The sequence below is a fragment of the Lentinula edodes genome (genome assembly GCF_021015755.1).
Source record: "Lentinula edodes strain Le(Bin) 0899 ss11 chromosome Unknown C8R40scaffold_74, whole genome shotgun sequence".
In the NCBI taxonomy this organism is placed as follows: Eukaryota; Fungi; Basidiomycota; class Agaricomycetes; order Agaricales; family Omphalotaceae; genus Lentinula; species Lentinula edodes.
The window spans coordinates 57,544-73,671 of record NW_025764380.1 but is presented as its reverse complement, the minus strand read 5'-3'; the positions used below and the strand labels follow the sequence as shown (position 1 = coordinate 73,671).

The 16,128-nt window shown below is 46.6% G+C and overlaps 4 protein-coding genes and 1 non-coding gene across 5 annotated transcripts; all 5 read left to right on the top strand.

Moving 5' to 3' along the window:
• The first annotated feature begins 341 nt into the window (after nt 1–341).
• Nucleotides 342–901, top strand: C8R40DRAFT_852331 (uncharacterized protein). Its single transcript, XM_046236451.1, has 2 exons — nt 342–458; nt 513–901. The coding sequence occupies exons 1-2, from the start codon at nt 439–441 to the stop codon at nt 823–825; spliced, it is 333 nt and encodes a 110-aa protein (XP_046079328.1). The 5' UTR covers nt 342–438; the 3' UTR covers nt 826–901.
• Nucleotides 902–986: 85 nt separating this feature from the next.
• On the top strand, nt 987–2,264 carry C8R40DRAFT_852336 (uncharacterized protein). The gene has a single exon (XM_046236452.1). The coding sequence runs from the start codon at nt 1,184–1,186 to the stop codon at nt 2,030–2,032; it is 849 nt and encodes a 282-aa protein (XP_046079327.1). The 5' UTR covers nt 987–1,183; the 3' UTR covers nt 2,033–2,264.
• A 46-nt stretch (nt 2,265–2,310) lies between these two features.
• On the top strand, nt 2,311–2,406 carry C8R40DRAFT_t304. The gene has a single exon. It is a non-coding gene; the product is annotated as a tRNA-Leu (tRNA).
• Nucleotides 2,407–5,919: 3,513 nt separating this feature from the next.
• On the top strand, nt 5,920–11,652 carry C8R40DRAFT_1062542 (phospholipid-transporting ATPase 1; the record flags this gene model as incomplete). The annotated part of the gene is made up of 11 exons (XM_046225477.1): nt 5,920–6,286; nt 6,339–6,390; nt 6,445–6,485; nt 6,539–7,751; nt 7,812–8,956; nt 9,056–9,402; nt 9,476–9,756; nt 9,833–9,918; nt 9,987–10,269; nt 10,333–10,502; nt 10,571–11,652. The coding sequence occupies 11 exons, from the start codon at nt 5,920–5,922 to the stop codon at nt 11,650–11,652; spliced, it is 5,067 nt and encodes a 1,688-aa protein (XP_046079326.1).
• Nucleotides 11,653–12,173: 521 nt separating this feature from the next.
• C8R40DRAFT_1260917 (fungal-specific transcription factor domain-containing protein) lies at nt 12,174–15,515 on the top strand (the record flags this gene model as incomplete). The annotated part of the gene is made up of 8 exons (XM_046233818.1): nt 12,174–12,486; nt 12,544–12,561; nt 12,615–12,725; nt 12,784–13,419; nt 13,478–13,547; nt 13,615–14,608; nt 14,682–14,885; nt 14,944–15,515. Exons 1-8 carry the CDS (start codon nt 12,404–12,406, stop codon nt 15,513–15,515), a joined length of 2,688 nt encoding a protein of 895 aa, XP_046079325.1. The 5' UTR covers nt 12,174–12,403.
• Nucleotides 15,516–16,128: the final 613 nt, after the last annotated feature.

Below are 16,128 nucleotides of genomic sequence, written 5' to 3'. Positions count from 1 at the left end.
GTCCTTCTAAGGACGGTCACCTCTGACACAGCCAGTCGTCACGCTCTCAATGGTGATCCAAAGTCCCGCAGCGACACACACTTGTCACTCTCGACGCTGCCTATTTCTATACTCCCTGCTCTCTCTCTCTCAATTTCGAGGCCTTTGCTCAATGTTACCCCTCATCGAACACGGAGATTTTGCGCTCAAAAACCTCCGAAGATAGTCGATGAGATCTGCAATCCATTCATAGGGAACTCGTAAAGTTCGCCCTTCCATCATGATATCAATGTCGATGCAAGATGTCAGTGCAACAAAGGATTGTTCGGGCGCATTCTCCGTGACCGTCACTATCATAAGTACTAGCCTGGCAACTCGTCTAGCTCAATCATCCTTTTACTTCTATACCCCCCTTTGACTCATTCCTTATCCCTTCTCCCATTGACGACTTTCGTCAAAATGCTTTTCCTCTTGGCCTGGTGAGTTATTGTCATAATTGACGACCGTTATTAAGATAAAAAATTGGTTACAAGGTTGCCGTTTTTTCTTCACTCTGTTGTTCAAACAGTGTCATCCGCGAGGGTTATCGGACCTACTACTTCAGGCCCTACAGTGACCGTCTCTGAAAAAATAACGGCAACTTGGAGTCTCGATGCGGGGGACTCTACTCTATCTCAAGGCTTCTCTATGGTTCTCGTCAATGACGCCGCCGGTAAGGCAATTGAATGGTCTACAACGGTGAATCCCTCCGGGAAAAGCATTGGCGCTATACATCCCATTCCGACTGCTACAGGGTACGCCCCCAAGCTGTGTTCTGTCATTATCCCACTATGTCAAATCGTTTAATGCGTCATGATCGTCCAGGGTACATCGCGTTGAGATCTTAGTCTTTGGAAACTCGTACGCGATATTTTTACAACAGTCCTCCCGTTGAGTCTAACCCATTAGTGCTAGTGACTCTACGAGTTCGTCGAGTTTCGGTGTAGCTCTGTAGGCATTGTCGTCCAAACTTTTCGTAAATTTTGATAAAACTCAATACTACCGTAAAGGAAAAACAACTCGAGTTCGGACAGTGTCTCGGATACAGATAGCTCGAGTTCCAAGGAGGGAAAATCAAGCTCGTCGTCGGCGTCAACATCGATCACGACTAGTCAGCAAACATCTTCTGATTCTTACTCGTCAGTTTCTAACTCAGTCTGAATTAATGAATTGTCTATTTGAACTAAATAATGACATCAGCACCCCCAGTCCATCCCCTACTAGTGCAAATTCGAGTACCGGAGGGTCTGCATCGTTGATGATGAACGTGACAACTTCTACCCTGAACTTCCGTGCAACGTCAACGCCAACAACTCCCACCTCGATCCCCCATCCGAATTCCGAAGGCCTCAGCGATTCCGATATCGGCATTATCCTCAGCGCCGTATTCGGCACAATTATTCTCATGCTACTTCTCCTTGCCATATTCCTCATCCTTCGTCGCCGCCGCCGTCTTCGTCGTTCGAGGCCCGAAAATCAGACCCAGACCAGACCTTGGTACCAATCTGAGCGTTTCCGGTGGGGTCCGCCTCTAAGGGGATCAGAGGGCTCAAGAGGGGATAGTCCGGAACTGTACGAAACGTCGAAGACTGCCCCGATGTCAATATTGAATAACCCGGAATCATGGGATGTGTCTACGATAGCGCCTTCTGACTCGGTTTCGCGGTTTGTTTCGTTGAATAAAGGTCGGGAACTACATGGAAGAGAAAGAGAACGGGGGCGGGGCCGGGAATCGGTGCAGAGTCAGCGAATCCAGAAGAATCGGCAGAGTCAAAGTAGTCGGCAAAGTAGACTTCATATACCTGCAGGCAGCATTCATTTTAGGAAGAGTAGTAGGGATCGTAGTGATGATAACAGTAGAGATAGTACTCGAAAGAATGATCTTCAATGGAGGGAGGAGGGATCGGATGTGGGAACGAGTGTTGTGGAAGCAACAAATTGGGTCCATGCTGGAGGTCCGCAACTCATTCCCCAGATTCGCAGCAATGGAGCGGAAGGTGGCCGTCCACGATAGGAAGCTTTTCTTGTACATATGTACCCTCATCTTCATAAGTGCGTTAGACATAGACTGTCACATATACCCTTTGGACTCTTTGTGTAGTATACCACAGCAGAACAGCTTTTTCGCAATGTTTGTGCCAAATACATACTTCTACTAGCGAAGTAACAACCATGTTCTGTCGGATTGTTCGAGCGTCCCCTGATGCAACGTTTCGCAGCTGTTCTTTTCCGGCTTCAAGTCTATGAGAATGAGTAATTCCCTAAGTAATTAAAGAATTAAGAGCCATTTGTGGTGAGATGGCCGAGTGGTCTAAGGCGCTAGATTTAGGTCGTTCGAAATCTAATCTCTAGTCATTCGTGGCGTGGGTTCAAATCCCACTCTCATCAATCTTTAGAAGAAACGGTTGAATATTGGCCCCATTTTTGATTCTTGATTGAAAATCTCCGTAACACGCTTCAAAACCAAACACTTTTCTTCCATGTTTTGCCTGATTTTGTGTCTTTGCAAATGAAGATCGAGTGTAGAGATGTTTAGAAAAATTGTAAGGGGTAGAAGAGTGAAGGACTCCATGGGTGTTACCGTAAAAATATCGATAGGAGTTCAAAAAGTAAATGAGTTGATTACATACAATGTTTGTTGTTCAGAGGGTTCTGGAAATTTTATCTGCCAGCCATCATGGAATCCAAGGAACGGCGGAATGAGGGAGGGACAAGATAAGCGCAATGACACCTACGTGGCTTGAGGCGGATGTTTAATACTAACTCGTACATTGAACGGGGCCCTGGGTACAGAGAGACCATACGAGTATTTATGTATAAAAAACGGTCGGGATAATGTACAAGCGGGGTATTCGAGAGTTTCAAAGAAGAATAAAAGCAGAGAGAAGCGTGCACAAAAATCACGGGAGTTATCGGAGGATATATTTGTGTATTGCTTGAAGCAGTGGCAACATGGTACATGGTATTCTTCAATCCCGGGTAGTGATGTGCCGGCTCCGGCTCCGAGCCCTTGGGCCCTATGAGCCTGGCCGGATTGAGCCTGCCCGGGCCGGAGCCGTCTCTAGGGCTGTGGAAAGCTGAGGGCCCGGCTCAGAATTTTCAAAGGCCCCAAGCCGGGTTCTGAGCCGGGGCTGAGTACCCGAATTTTGTGCTGAAATTCTCACTTGGATGGCTCAATATTTACCTATGTGGGCATCACTAGCACCATTCTCAGCTGCAAGAATAATTAGTAAATGCCATAAACCTAAAGGTAATATTGTTGAAGTATACAATTCTGAGACTTTTGTCATTGCAGATAGGTTGGAGGTTGAATCAGATCAGTGTATTCACAGTGAATTCTTCTTAATGAGGATTGGGAAGATGTTATATTGTAAATTTCACTATAACATGATGTGGCAGCATCTTAATCTTAGTTAACAAGTCTCAAGGAAAGAACCACTTTGATCCTATTTGAAATTGACAATAGTTGAAACAACAGGCAATGATTTTGGTGCTTGTTACTTTGATAAGTCCAGTGTACTGGAATTCTACTGTTTGATTGATGTAGACTATTATTCTTAATGTTACACCCCTCTCACAAAGCTGGAGCATTAAGAAACAATTAAGCAGTGTTTTCAGACCATTGTGGCAGTGTTTTTAGACTAACACATCAAGAAATTTTGGACACAGTTTCCGCCTACCACAGCCGGGGCCCAGGCTTGAGCCGGAACCCAGCCGGGCCCTGGCTTTCATGTAGGGCCCGGCCCAAAATTTTTATGAGCTTTGGCCGGGGCTATATGAGCCTTAGCCGGGGCTTTTGAGCCGGGCCCCAGCCGGCACATCACTAATCCCGGGAGAGTCTTTAACCCACTAGAAAATATCAAATGGCGTAGCGAGCGGCAACCTGAAGAAGACGGCAGGACACAGCAAGAGAGGGGAAAGCGTCTGCGAAAAAGAAAAAGCAGCCAGAGGCGGCATCATGACGACTGAAACATAATGCGCCTGTATGAAGTTAGTTTTTACGGAAAATTCTCGAGCTTTCGTGAGAAATCCTCCAATTGTATTGATTATCTCTGCTTCAAGCTTCAATCACCATCAAATCCTCCAACCTCCGTCCTCAAGCGTCCAAAATTTCATTGAATTGCATCTACCATCTTGCAGATGCTCAGCCTTGCCTATGACACTATAACTATACTGTGCATATAGGCTGTCTCTCTTGATTAGTTCCTCATTGCACAATTAATTTAACTTCAGTTGTGTACTACACCAACTGAGAATTCATTCAGAATTGAGTCTTAATAGCAGTGTAAGTGTTGATGTAAATTGCAGAGATATTACTATAAGTACTACCAGATCCATAGTTTTTTGAATAACTTTAATAATTTTATTTCCATGGGTAACCACTTATAGTAAGTATCAAAGCAGAAAGTCCCCCTGAGAGTAGAAGCTCAAGAACATCCATGTCAATGGGGGAGGTATAGAGCACATTCAGAGGCAGTTGTTGCAATATTAGACCCATTTTCCTTGAGACACTACACAAAGTTGTTTGAGGTTCGACGTCGGACGCTTGACAACTCATCAATTGAAACTCCGGAATTTTCCGTGAAATCTGCCGTCATACGCCTGTCTCGGCGTAACGTTCTGATTGATGAGTGAAGCGTGTTTTGAAGCAGGAATACGGTACATAAGTATTCGTCAGCACTTCACAAGTTCTATGTAAGTTCGGCAACTCATTATACTAACCCATGCCTGGATATACATGGTTTCTTATATTTTGTTCTATTTTTATTGTGTTGTTGAATCAGGAATTACGAGGCTGTAGTTTACGGAAGTATCGTCCTTATATACGCCGCTGCATACAATTTTGATTTCCTTTTATGGTAGTAGTTTCACCTTATTTGGCCAAATGTAACACTGAGTTGAATTGTATTGATTTCTTGTGACCGGCACGGGATATCACGGGACTGTCACCCTCTGTCACAATTACTTTTTCTCGTCTCATTCGGTTATTCCCTGTTACTCCATATGTAGATAAGTAAATTTACTTTTATTCTGCTTTTCTCAAAGAATCAATGTCGGCGCCTGAAAGGCGCCCCCGTTTTTTTGATTCCATAATATTTAATTGATATTTAATAACCCACAAGGAAGGAGCCGAGTTTTTGCCATGCACGGTAGTGCAGTGGCCTACAGTCGCATGTAATAAGTTCGAGTACCTTAATATATACAAAGCCGCTATGGACGAATCGTTGTAACTTGTAGCAGGATTCCTAGGTTTTAGACCTTTATTATTATTAAGAGGATTGATTCTTGATCTCGGTTGGTCCGTTCGTGCCATAGACAGACTGAGATGGTCATAGATCATTTAGATGCATAGCCCGTCGTGGCCGTTCCCCGAGCTGGGGATATCATTCAACTGTAGTGTGATAGACCAATAATACACCTACGAAATATCTATATAACTCAAACAGCAGTTGCCACAAGTATTAGATAGGGTATGAGAACGAATCAAAGTGCTTGATTGGGATAACGATGAAGCGCCGCCGTTCAAGTCCGAGGGGAAAGGGGAACCTGGAAAAAACATTCGAAGGCGTACAGGGGATAACATCTTCTAAGCGAGAGGAACGGCCGAAATAAAAGCAGCCAAGCAGTGGCAAAGCAGCCCAAAGAACGAGGATGGAAGCGTCAAATTAAATGAAAAAGAGGCGCCCGGGGTGGTTTTAATTCGGATGGTATTACCGATAAGTCATTGGTCATACACCTTGGCATCGGCAAATCCAATTTCGGAAAATCTGGCAAACACACACCTGTTCTGCAAACAGTTGCACAGCGCCCCCCCTCAAGAGTTCCAGCTCAATTCACTCCTTTCTTTAAACCTTCAACCGTGCTGGCTCTCGGTCTGGGCGCTTATTACTGCTTTCAAAGATGTCCTTTCTCAAACGACCTTCAACCGCAAGACATTCAGACAGCGATGAGGAAGAAGATGACAATATCGATCCAGAATTGCGGTTAAGGACAGTCAGAACTGCTGCTTCAGCTCTAGAAGAGTCGATACGTACAGAGGAAAAGGCGCAAAGGAGGAAAACTAGACGAAGAAGACGGTTGTTCGGTAGTAGGTCAGAGAAGAAGCGGTCGCATGAGCCTCCAACTGGCGTGGATAGTGGTGCTCCTTCGACAGAAATTCCTGGAGTCCGGAGGAATGTTTATGTAAACCATCCTCTGGGTCATTCCGAACTTGACCAGGATGGAGAACCTATCGCCAGGTATGAGCGTAATAAAGTCAGGACCACAAGTGCGCTATCTATTTCTTCAAATTTTTGCTCGTTCTTATATCCTCTATGAAGAATACACAATCATCACATTCCTCCCCAAGAATCTTTTCGAACAGTTTCGTCGGTACGTCACACGTTATACTTCTGTTCAGTGATTCTTTCTAATACATTTCCACAGTGTCGCCAATCTTTTCTTCCTTGTACTCGACGTTGCACAATGTATGCATTCACGCATAACCTTACATCCTGCTGCTAACCTGTCTTTACCGTAGTATTTCCTGTATTCGGTGCCGCAGCAGGCGCTATATCCGTCCTTCCTCTCGTTTTCATTCTCGTGGTGACTGCGTTGAAAGATGCCATCGAAGATTACAGCAGAGCCCGCCTCGATGATCAAGTAAACAATTCCGCTGTCACCCGTATTGGTGGCTCATGGCGTAACGTGAATCTCGCGAAAGATCCTCGTTCGTGGTTCGACAAACTCAGGGGTGTGCCTCCTCCAGGGCAAGTCACCAAGGGTGTGCGGAAACTGCGGGAACGGGAAGCATCTGAGGCTGGCGCCGTGATGCGAACAGCGTTGATTCGGTCGAATACTTCTCAAACCGCGTTCACTGACTACCCTAGTAGTTTCGATATTCCCAATCAAGGTGCTGGAGGGAGGAAACTCGAAGATATCCAGAGTGTTGACTCGCATAGCTATCCGCCCGCAGGAGAACCCATGTCAAACCGATCATTTTCCGAATCCTCAACTCGGATTGGGCTAGGTTCTATGTCGAATTATGCTCAGAGCCACTACTCGCGTTCGAGTATCGGTGTCGTGGACTACCGAAAGCATGTCGCAGGCGCAGCTACCTGGGAACGGACTCTCTGGAAAAAGCTCGAAGTTGGTGACATTGTACTTCTCAGAGACAATGAACAGGTTCCCGCAGACGTCGTCGTTCTAGCGACTTCAGATCCAGATGGCATGTGTTATCTGGAAACCAAGAACTTGGACGGCGAAACCAATCTCAAACCTAGACGTTCTGTCAAAGCTACCATGGGGATCACTTCCGAGGAGGACATCGAGCGGTCATCATTTTATCTTGATTCGGAACCTCCACATCAGAATTTGTATTTGTACCACGGTGTTCTTCGGTACAAGGATACCATAACGGGTGAACGCAAGCAGGAGCCGGTGACGATCAATGAACTGCTGCTTCGGGGGTGTACGATACGGAATACGGCTTGGACAGTGGCACTAGTTGTTTTCACAGGCGCAGATACCAAGATCATGCTGAATGGAGGCGAGACACCGTCGAAGCGGAGTAAGATTGAAAGGGAGACGAATTTCAATGTTATGGTCACCTTTGTTCTGCTTCTTGCTATGTGTATCTTTGCGGCAATCTTGAATGGGTTGCAGGATGCCAAGACGGGTACTAGCGCCGAGTTCTTCGAGATCGATGTGGATGCGACGGATTCGCATATCCTGAACGCCCTCGTCACTTTTGTGTGCGTTTGCTCTTGTTTTTGTTCACAGCCAAAAACCTCGTCTAACTGTCTTATCTTCAGCTCATGCCTTATTGCCTTCCAAAACTTAGTACCCATTTCCCTCTATATATCCATCGAAATTGTCAAAACTATCCAAGCCTATTTCATTTCCCAAGACGTCGACATGTACTACAAACCCTATGACACTCCCTGCGTCCCCAAAACCTGGAACATCTCAGACGACCTTGGCCAAATCGAATACATATTTTCCGACAAGACGGGTACCCTCACTCAAAACATTATGGAATTCCAGAAATGCTCTATCAATGGTGTAATCTACGGTGAAGGCGTTACAGAAGCCCAACGCGGAGCAGCCACTCGCGATGGGAATACTGCGGATATGCTCAATCCAGAAGAACTGAACGAGAAACTGGCGAGTTTGAAGCAGCAGATGATCAGCGTCATGGAGAGGTCGTTCAAGAATCGGTATCTGCAACCTGAGAAGTTGACTTTGGTCGCACCAAAATTGGCACAGGATTTAACGGATAGACAGGGCTCCTCGCCTCAGAGAGCACATATCATTGCGTTCTTCAGAGCGTTGGCCGTTTGTCATACGGTCTTATCTGATAAACCAGACCCGGAGAGGGATCCGTTCCATTTGGAGTATAAAGCCGAGTCACCAGATGAAGCTGCTCTTGTCGCTGCAGCGAGGGACGTTGGATTTCCGTTCATCAACAAAGGGAAGGATGGGATAGATATTGAGGTTATGGGTCAGAAAGAGAGGTATGAGGTGTTAAAGGTTCTGGAATTTAACAGTACCCGAAAACGAATGAGCGTTGTTGTGCGGAACCCCGAGGGTAAACTCGTCCTATACACCAAGGGAGCCGACAGCGTCATCTACGCCCGACTTGCATCAGACCACAATGCGATGGTGAAAGACCAGACGAGCAAGGATATGGAGGTATTCGCGAATGGTGGGCTGAGGACTTTGTGTATAGCGTATAGGGAGCTGGAGGAAGACGAGTATCTGGGGTGGGCGAGGAGGTATGATGCTGCGGTGAATGCGGTTGAGGGGAGGGATGAGGAGATTGATAAGGCGAATGAGGAGATTGAGCGTGGGTTAAGGATCTTGGGAGCTACCGCATTGGAAGATAAGTTGCAAGAGGGTGTTCCGGAGGCGATCGAGACGTTGCATAGGGCGGGGATTAAGTTGTGGATATTGACTGGTGTGTTACTCTTAATCCTTCCTCCCTCATTTCATCGCCTTGTTTCTTTGTTTCATTTTTTTGATTTCTCAATTCAACACAAGCTAATCCTCCATGTAGGTGACAAACTTCAAACCGCAATCGAAATAGGCTACAGCTGTAATCTCCTCAAACAGCAAATGGATGTCATGATTATCTCGGCAGACTCTCCACAAGATGCGCGCGCGCAAATCGAAGCTGGGTTGAACAAGATCGCGTCGGTGCTTGGCCCCCCATCGTGGGATATCAGGAAACGCGGATTCGTACCGGGGGCACGAGCGAGTTTCGCGGTGGTTATAGACGGGGATACGTTGAGGTATGCGTTGGCGCCGGAGTTGAAGGAGCTCTTTTTGAATTTAGGGACGCAGTGTGAGACTGTGGTGTGTTGTAGGGTGTCCCCTGCACAGAAGGCGCTGACGGTCAAGTTGGTAGGTATAACGAATTATCCTTTCATTCCTATGATTCGTTTTCTAAATTCGTTGTGTTGAATGCCTTTGTCAGGTCAAAGAAGGACGCAAAGCCATGACCCTCTCCATCGGCGACGGAGCCAACGATGTGGCAATGATCCAAGAAGCCAATATTGGATGTGGGCTCTTCGGGTTGGAGGGTTCACAAGCTGCGATGTCGGCTGATTATGCCTTTGGTCAATTCCGGTTTCTCACGAAACTGTTGTTGGTGCATGGGAGGTGGTCGTACCAGCGTGTGGCGGACATGCACGCGAATTTCTTCTATAAAAATGTGATTTGGACGTTTGCGATGTTTTGGTTTTTGCCATTCAATAAGTGAGTGGGGCTTTTTTCGAGCGCCTTGGTGTGTGTGGTTATTGGGGACTGATGAATGATTTGTTGTCCTTTTTAGTTTCGATGCGACGTATTTGTATCAATATACTTTTATTTTATTGTACAATCTTGTATTTACTTCTTTGCCCGTTATCGTTATGGGAGGTAAAGTTCTTTTGATTCCTCTTGCTTACATCCCTCTCTCACTCTTCCTTTCTCCCTCTCTCACCCAGCCTTCGACCAAGACCTTAATGCGAAAGCCGCACTCGCCTTCCCCCAACTGTACGTTCGAGGAATCCGTGGCCTAGAATACACTCGGACGAAATTCTGGTTGTACATGGGCGATGGATTGTATCAGTCTATAGTGGTATTCTTCATCCCGTACCTGGTTTGGACTCTTGGGATAGCGGTATCTTGGAATGGCAAAACTATTGAATCGCTTTCGGATTTTGGGACGACGGCTTCGGTGGCTGCGATCCTTGCGGCGAATTCGTACGTTGGGATCAATACCAACTAGTAAGTGCTTTGTAATTGGTTTTGAGGTGGTTCTTGTTTGATGAATGGTTGTGTTTGTATTAGCTGGACGGTCATTACTTGGATCGTCATCTTCGGGTCGACTATCTCCATGATGTTGTGGATCACTGTGTATTCATTCTTCTTCAGCTCGGACTTTATCAACGAGGTCATTATTCTATTTGGAGAACTAACGTTCTGGACTACAGTGATATTTTCTGCTGCTGTAGCACTAGGTGAGAGACATTGTACCTTCTCCTTTATGATACTGCTATTAATTTCTGGCATACATCTTTTTGAACAGCTCCTCGATTCATCATTAAATTCATCAATTCAGCATATTTCCCCCTCGACAAAGATATCATTAGAGAATCCTGGGTCCGAGGTGACCTCAAGGATCAACTGGGAATCGGTCATCGGAAGGGGAATCGACAAAAGGATATTAGTGTCAGCGCGCTTGAAGCTGCACCTATGTTCCATGATGCCCACAATCGCTCTGCATCAGAAATTTCTCAGAACCCGTACGAGCCTACCTTGACATCAAGTCCTGGCACCGGAGGAGTTCCTCTCAGACACACGTACCTCGATACGCCTCCGTTAACAGATATCATTGAGGAAACAACGATGGCGTCTCCAGTACAATATGCATACGCTACATCCGACGATTTGATGCCTCCTTCGACAATTTTACCAGATGGACCATCGAGAGCGTCGTATTATTCGGCATCAGATCTTCCACCTCCCTCACCCCTCCCATCACCCAAGTACAAGTACTCTGACGGCACGATCACGAGTACCCCTCCAAGTCGTAGATCAAGTGTCGCGACGATGAGGACAGTACCACCACAGACACCACCAGCGAATGTCCCGTTACCTCCACCTCCCCTACAGCAACGATCACCGAATACTACCCTGATGCTTCCTGGGGCTATGGGCGATCTGACTAGACGGCTAAGTGGTGGTGGGGGTGGTGGATCATATCAACCTCCACTGAGTCCTCAATCGTATGAGATGCGAATTCGTAGTCCGCCTCTAGGGAGTCCTGGTACTAGTGAATTTAGCCATGCCCAACGATCTGCAAGTGCAGCGTCGTATGCTACGGCGAACGATGATTACTTTACGGCGGAAGGAGAGGCTGTCGTTTCTATGCCTCATCATCATCCACAACATCAGATGTTCAATTCTTATGGTCCGGGGCAGGGACAGACGCTCTCTCCCTACTATAATCAGCAATATCCTGTCCAAACACCTGGAGTGGAGGAAGACTTTGATGCTCAGACTGTTAGACAGTCGCAGTACTCGCAGTATTCTCAATATGACGATCGACGGGCTAGTGCGATTTCCGGTGTGTCGGAATTTTCTTGGCAGGGAGGGAGAGCGATGTAGTAGTCTTTTGCGGTCGAAGGTGTGTGTGCACTGCGTGTACAGTATTTGGATCGGATGGGTGTTTAGTAGTCAATCTTGGGTTGATCAAGTAGAGATGTATCATTGTCATTTACCGTTGCTTCCTCGTCGCTCCCTTTTTCTCTTTTTTCGCTTTTGATTCCATTCCTACATATTAGTCGCCTACTACTTCTTACTGTTACTTTCTAGTTTAATATTTGGTATACAAATTCAATTATCCCATCCCCAGATTATCCCCCCATCGGCTTTCTATCTATCTTTCTCTTTCCGCTTTTTTTCGTGGATCGGACGGACTCCTGCAATTCTTGATTGATCACTTACATTCGTTATCGTTGTTTTTGTACATACAGAGCGTACTGCCTGCTTTATACCAGACTCCCGATGCGATACATTTAATGGAAACTAAATTCTTCTGTAAAATCTGCTCGTAGCCGAGCGCTGATTGGTTCGGGGACTTCGGGACGAATTAACGCCCATGAAATTAATTTACACATGACTGAATGCTTCTTTCCTCAACGTTACGACGACGACATACCGCCTGGAAGTGTTGAGAGTTTTTCCCATTTCTCAGTGGACTAGCCATACATTCTCGAAGCTTTTGACGGAACCTACCGCTTGCGATTTGTCACCACGATCACTTGATAGCGTACACCACAAGAGTACATATATATCAATTCTCATGTTCCTGGAGCTAGCTTCTTAAACCTCTCCAGCTTGACTCTGTGCGACCATCATGCCTCCAATTACCACTGCTGATACGGCTGCTGAACAGCCCAGTTCATCTATACTCAAGGAAAGAAGATTCAAGTTAAGCAGGTAAAGTTTTACCTCGATCTATCTGTTCTTGCCTACTATATTTACCTATTGATTTAGAGCATGCGACAGATGTCGGTGAGCTTAATCGTTTCGTGTCAGTGGAAGAAACATGTTGAGGACTGTCGTAGACGTCGAAGAATTAAGTGTGATGAGGGACATCCTTGCCAGGCGTGTCTAACGGCGAGTTCCGCTTGTACTTTCGAGGAACCTGGGAAGAGAACTCACCCTCATAAATCCAAGTATGTCATACATATAATATCGGACCTGTATACAATGTTGAAGTGCGTTATGCTCAAGGCGTACAGCAACTCTTGAAGACCGGATGCATCACCTTGAAACCTTGATACAAGCGATTCCTCCCGCAGTCTTCGCGGCAGGTGGAAACCCAGCACCCAATCCTCTTAACCCGCCACAATCTGATACTCCAAACGCTGCTACCGCTGTACCGTTCATGTATCCTAGCTTTCCTTCAGGGATACCTCCACCATCGTTGCACGTCTTTCCTCTTACCAATCCGTCCACTCATTTCACACCGGAATTGAAGCCGGATGATATGCAACAATCGAGCCCCTTGAGCTCTTTCCAAACATTCATGGGTAGCTTCTATAATACTCAGAATGCTTCCAACTCCGAACAACTTGCAGAAGAAGCTTCGAGACTTTCCCTGACTGCTTCATATCTCTATTTTGACGATGAAGGCTATACGAGATGGCAAGGAGAAACTTCTGGGCTTCCCTTGCTCGATCTTCTGATTGAACGCAAAGCCCCAGAGTCAGCCACGGTGACCAGTATTCCTTCTGAAGCATCCCCTACAGACGCTCCAACCGCTAATTCGGATTGGTTTCCGAATCGTAGCCTTCGGAGAACAGATGTCAATCCTCAAACCCTTTGGAGAATGATCACCTCCGTCATTCCCCCAGATCTCATGGACAGGTACAATTATTCTTTTTAATCTTAAATTTTCCAAACTGACTTTCTTCTTCGTTATCAGTCTCGTTCAATGTTACCTTTCTACATCATATTACATATTGCCGTTCCTTCATGTCCCTAGTTTTCTCTCGGTGCGTCTGAACCTTGTCCACATTGGTGTTCCGCCTTCAACCCTCTAACTCTATCCATTCCCATCAGGACTACGGAAATCCGCAAAAATGGGGTGAGCCTGGTTTTGCAACCTTTATCGTGGCCATCTGCTGTTTAGCTTCGCGACATATGGACGATCCCCGAGTTCGCGCCAATCCTACAGATGGGATATCAGCTGGGACACATTGGTTTGAATTACTCGGGCGGCTTCGCACGCTGCCAATTGCTGACCAACCCACCCTTTACACGATTCAAGCCGACCTTGTTGCTGCTGTCTACGCCGTTGGCCTTGGACGACTGTCTAGAGCTGCTGCACTCCTTTCGGAAGCTGTCACTGTGTCTATTGATGCTGGCCTACACAGGTCTGCAGATACGTATGATCTGTTTGACCCCATCGAGGACGAGATTCGAAAACGCACGTTCTGGTGCGTTTATATCTGGGACAAGCAGCTCAGTGCACATTTTGGTCGCCCGCCTATCATTCGCTTGAGGGATTGCGATGTGGCGGAGCCGGCGGCGGTCGACGACGAGTTCATCACGAAAGATGGCCTTGGTGTACCGCCGCTTGGAACTGAATGTCGCATGACTGCCTTCATTTCTGCCATCCGAATCATGACTGTGTTAGAATCAGTCACCGACGTCCCGCCCATTAAACAATCCTCTTCTCCCTTCCTTGCACGAGCTACCGCAATGCTAACAGGAATGAAAATCTTCAATGACTTGCGTGATGAGGAGGCGCTGCTGGATGAGATTCACAACAGTATTCCCGCTTATTGGGCTCATTCCACCGAAACTCTGGCCAGTGACGACACTATTCGCGTTACACAGGCTCAGAGAATCCACTCCGCTGAACAATTTGTACGGATGTTGATATACAGACATCGTTTCACGAAGCGGGTAGCGGAAAGGATGAACGGGGACGAGGACCAAAAGCAGAAACAGAGTAATGAGGAGAGGGATGCTATGATGTCTGCTCATGCTTCTGCGCTAAAAATTATAGCTGCTCATGTACATATTGCTGGCAAGGGTTTAATGACTTACTGTGAGTCTTTCTCCTCTGCTCATATCTTTTCATTTCGAATTTGCACTCATGCAGAGTCTTCTCGTTCACATAGTTGGTGTCCATGTAATTCATCAGTTAACCCAAGCGGGAAGGACATTGGTTGCCATCCTGCTCAATTGCAAGTCTGACGTGATGCAGCCATTGATATCACCCGGCCTCGACGCTTTGCGGTCTTGTGTTGCTCTACTTCGCAGGTTCAGTGGACGTTATGTCTGTGGAATACGCTCTGGAGATCTTCTGGAAGAGTTTTGTCGATGTAGGTCTTCACGTTATGTCGTCCTATTTCAAGGTTAATGAAGCTTTCCATGCTCTAGTGACCGAAATTCCCCTTGAACCCACCAGACAAGGTAGTCCCCAAAATGACAGCCGTCCCGCGTGGATCAGGCCAGTACGCAAGAAAACTCTTTCTTCCGCCACAAGATCAAGTCAAAGTGGGGATTCGCCCTCGCAACTTGACAACAGTAGTCCAGAAGCTTTCTCTCCTTCGGATTTTTTCATGGACCCTCCAAAACCGGCGACGTTCCAGGCCGGGCCCCAAGCCCTTCCTCTCAATGGGGTTGTTCCGATTTCCACTACCACTAATTCGTTCGGCAATAATGGCCCTGATCAGCAACAGCAACAACGGTCTCCATCATCGCAGTCATTCCTAGACCCTTCTGCTATGGATTTGAGTTCCCAATTATACTTATCTCACGTCGATATGATGAACATGTTTGGTGACAACGGGGTGGGAGGAGTGGATGTCGCTCAGATGTTTACACCCGAGTTCATTCGTGCTCAACAGATATCTACGCCGACACCTGGCCAAAATGGGATCGACATCGGGCAGGCGAATGGCGGTAGCCTCCATTCTGGTTTCTCAAAACTCAGTGTCCCTTCGCCGTAATAACGTGCCCAAATCAACCAAACGGAGTTTCGCTTCGCGGTTTTATATCGTCTATGTGTGTACGGTCTGTGTATCTATATCGGTTACAATTATTTTGGTATCCTTCAACGGACCCATTTGTCTCATTGTACTGCTTTCCCTGTTATTTCTTTTATTCTGTATTACTCTGGTATCACTGTACCACTTGATGTAAACACTGTTATGTACCATCTCGTAAATGTTAACGATGTTTCAGGTTTCAGCTTTAGAAGGCCCTGGAAGTGCTGCTGGAAGGGCTGGAAGTGGAGGGAAGGGGTTGGCAGAGGGTGGGCTTCCCGCCTACTGTAGCCTACTGTACATAGAACGCTTATACGATTCGATGGTGGGATGTTACGCAAAGGTAAATCTTCTGATGTTCTGCTGTAACCACTATTTCGCACATCTAAGAACACGCCCTCCTATGTGCGATGTGCTGCTGTGCATATCGTCCAAAGCTGAAAATGGCCATTACCTTGTACTTTGTCACCTTTGTCAACGCTATTTGTGACCCGCCCGGATGTCGGTGTTCTGCCATGTGTGAAAATCGGATCTGGAGATTGATGGTTGATCCCTATTTGCGTTTCTCTTTGTTCGT

What these genes read in the sequence shown, in the direction of transcription:
- C8R40DRAFT_852336 (XM_046236452.1), top strand. Translation starts at nt 1,184, where the DNA reads ATGAATTGTCTATTTGAACTAAATAATGACATCAGCACCCCCAGTCCA.
- C8R40DRAFT_852331 (XM_046236451.1), top strand. Translation starts at nt 439, where the DNA reads ATGCTTTTCCTCTTGGCCTG. An exon ending in ATGCTTTTCCTCTTGGCCTG is followed by an intron (nt 459 to 512) that starts GTGAGTTATTGT and finishes ATTGGTTACAAG; the next exon opens with GTTGCCGTTTTTTCTTCACT.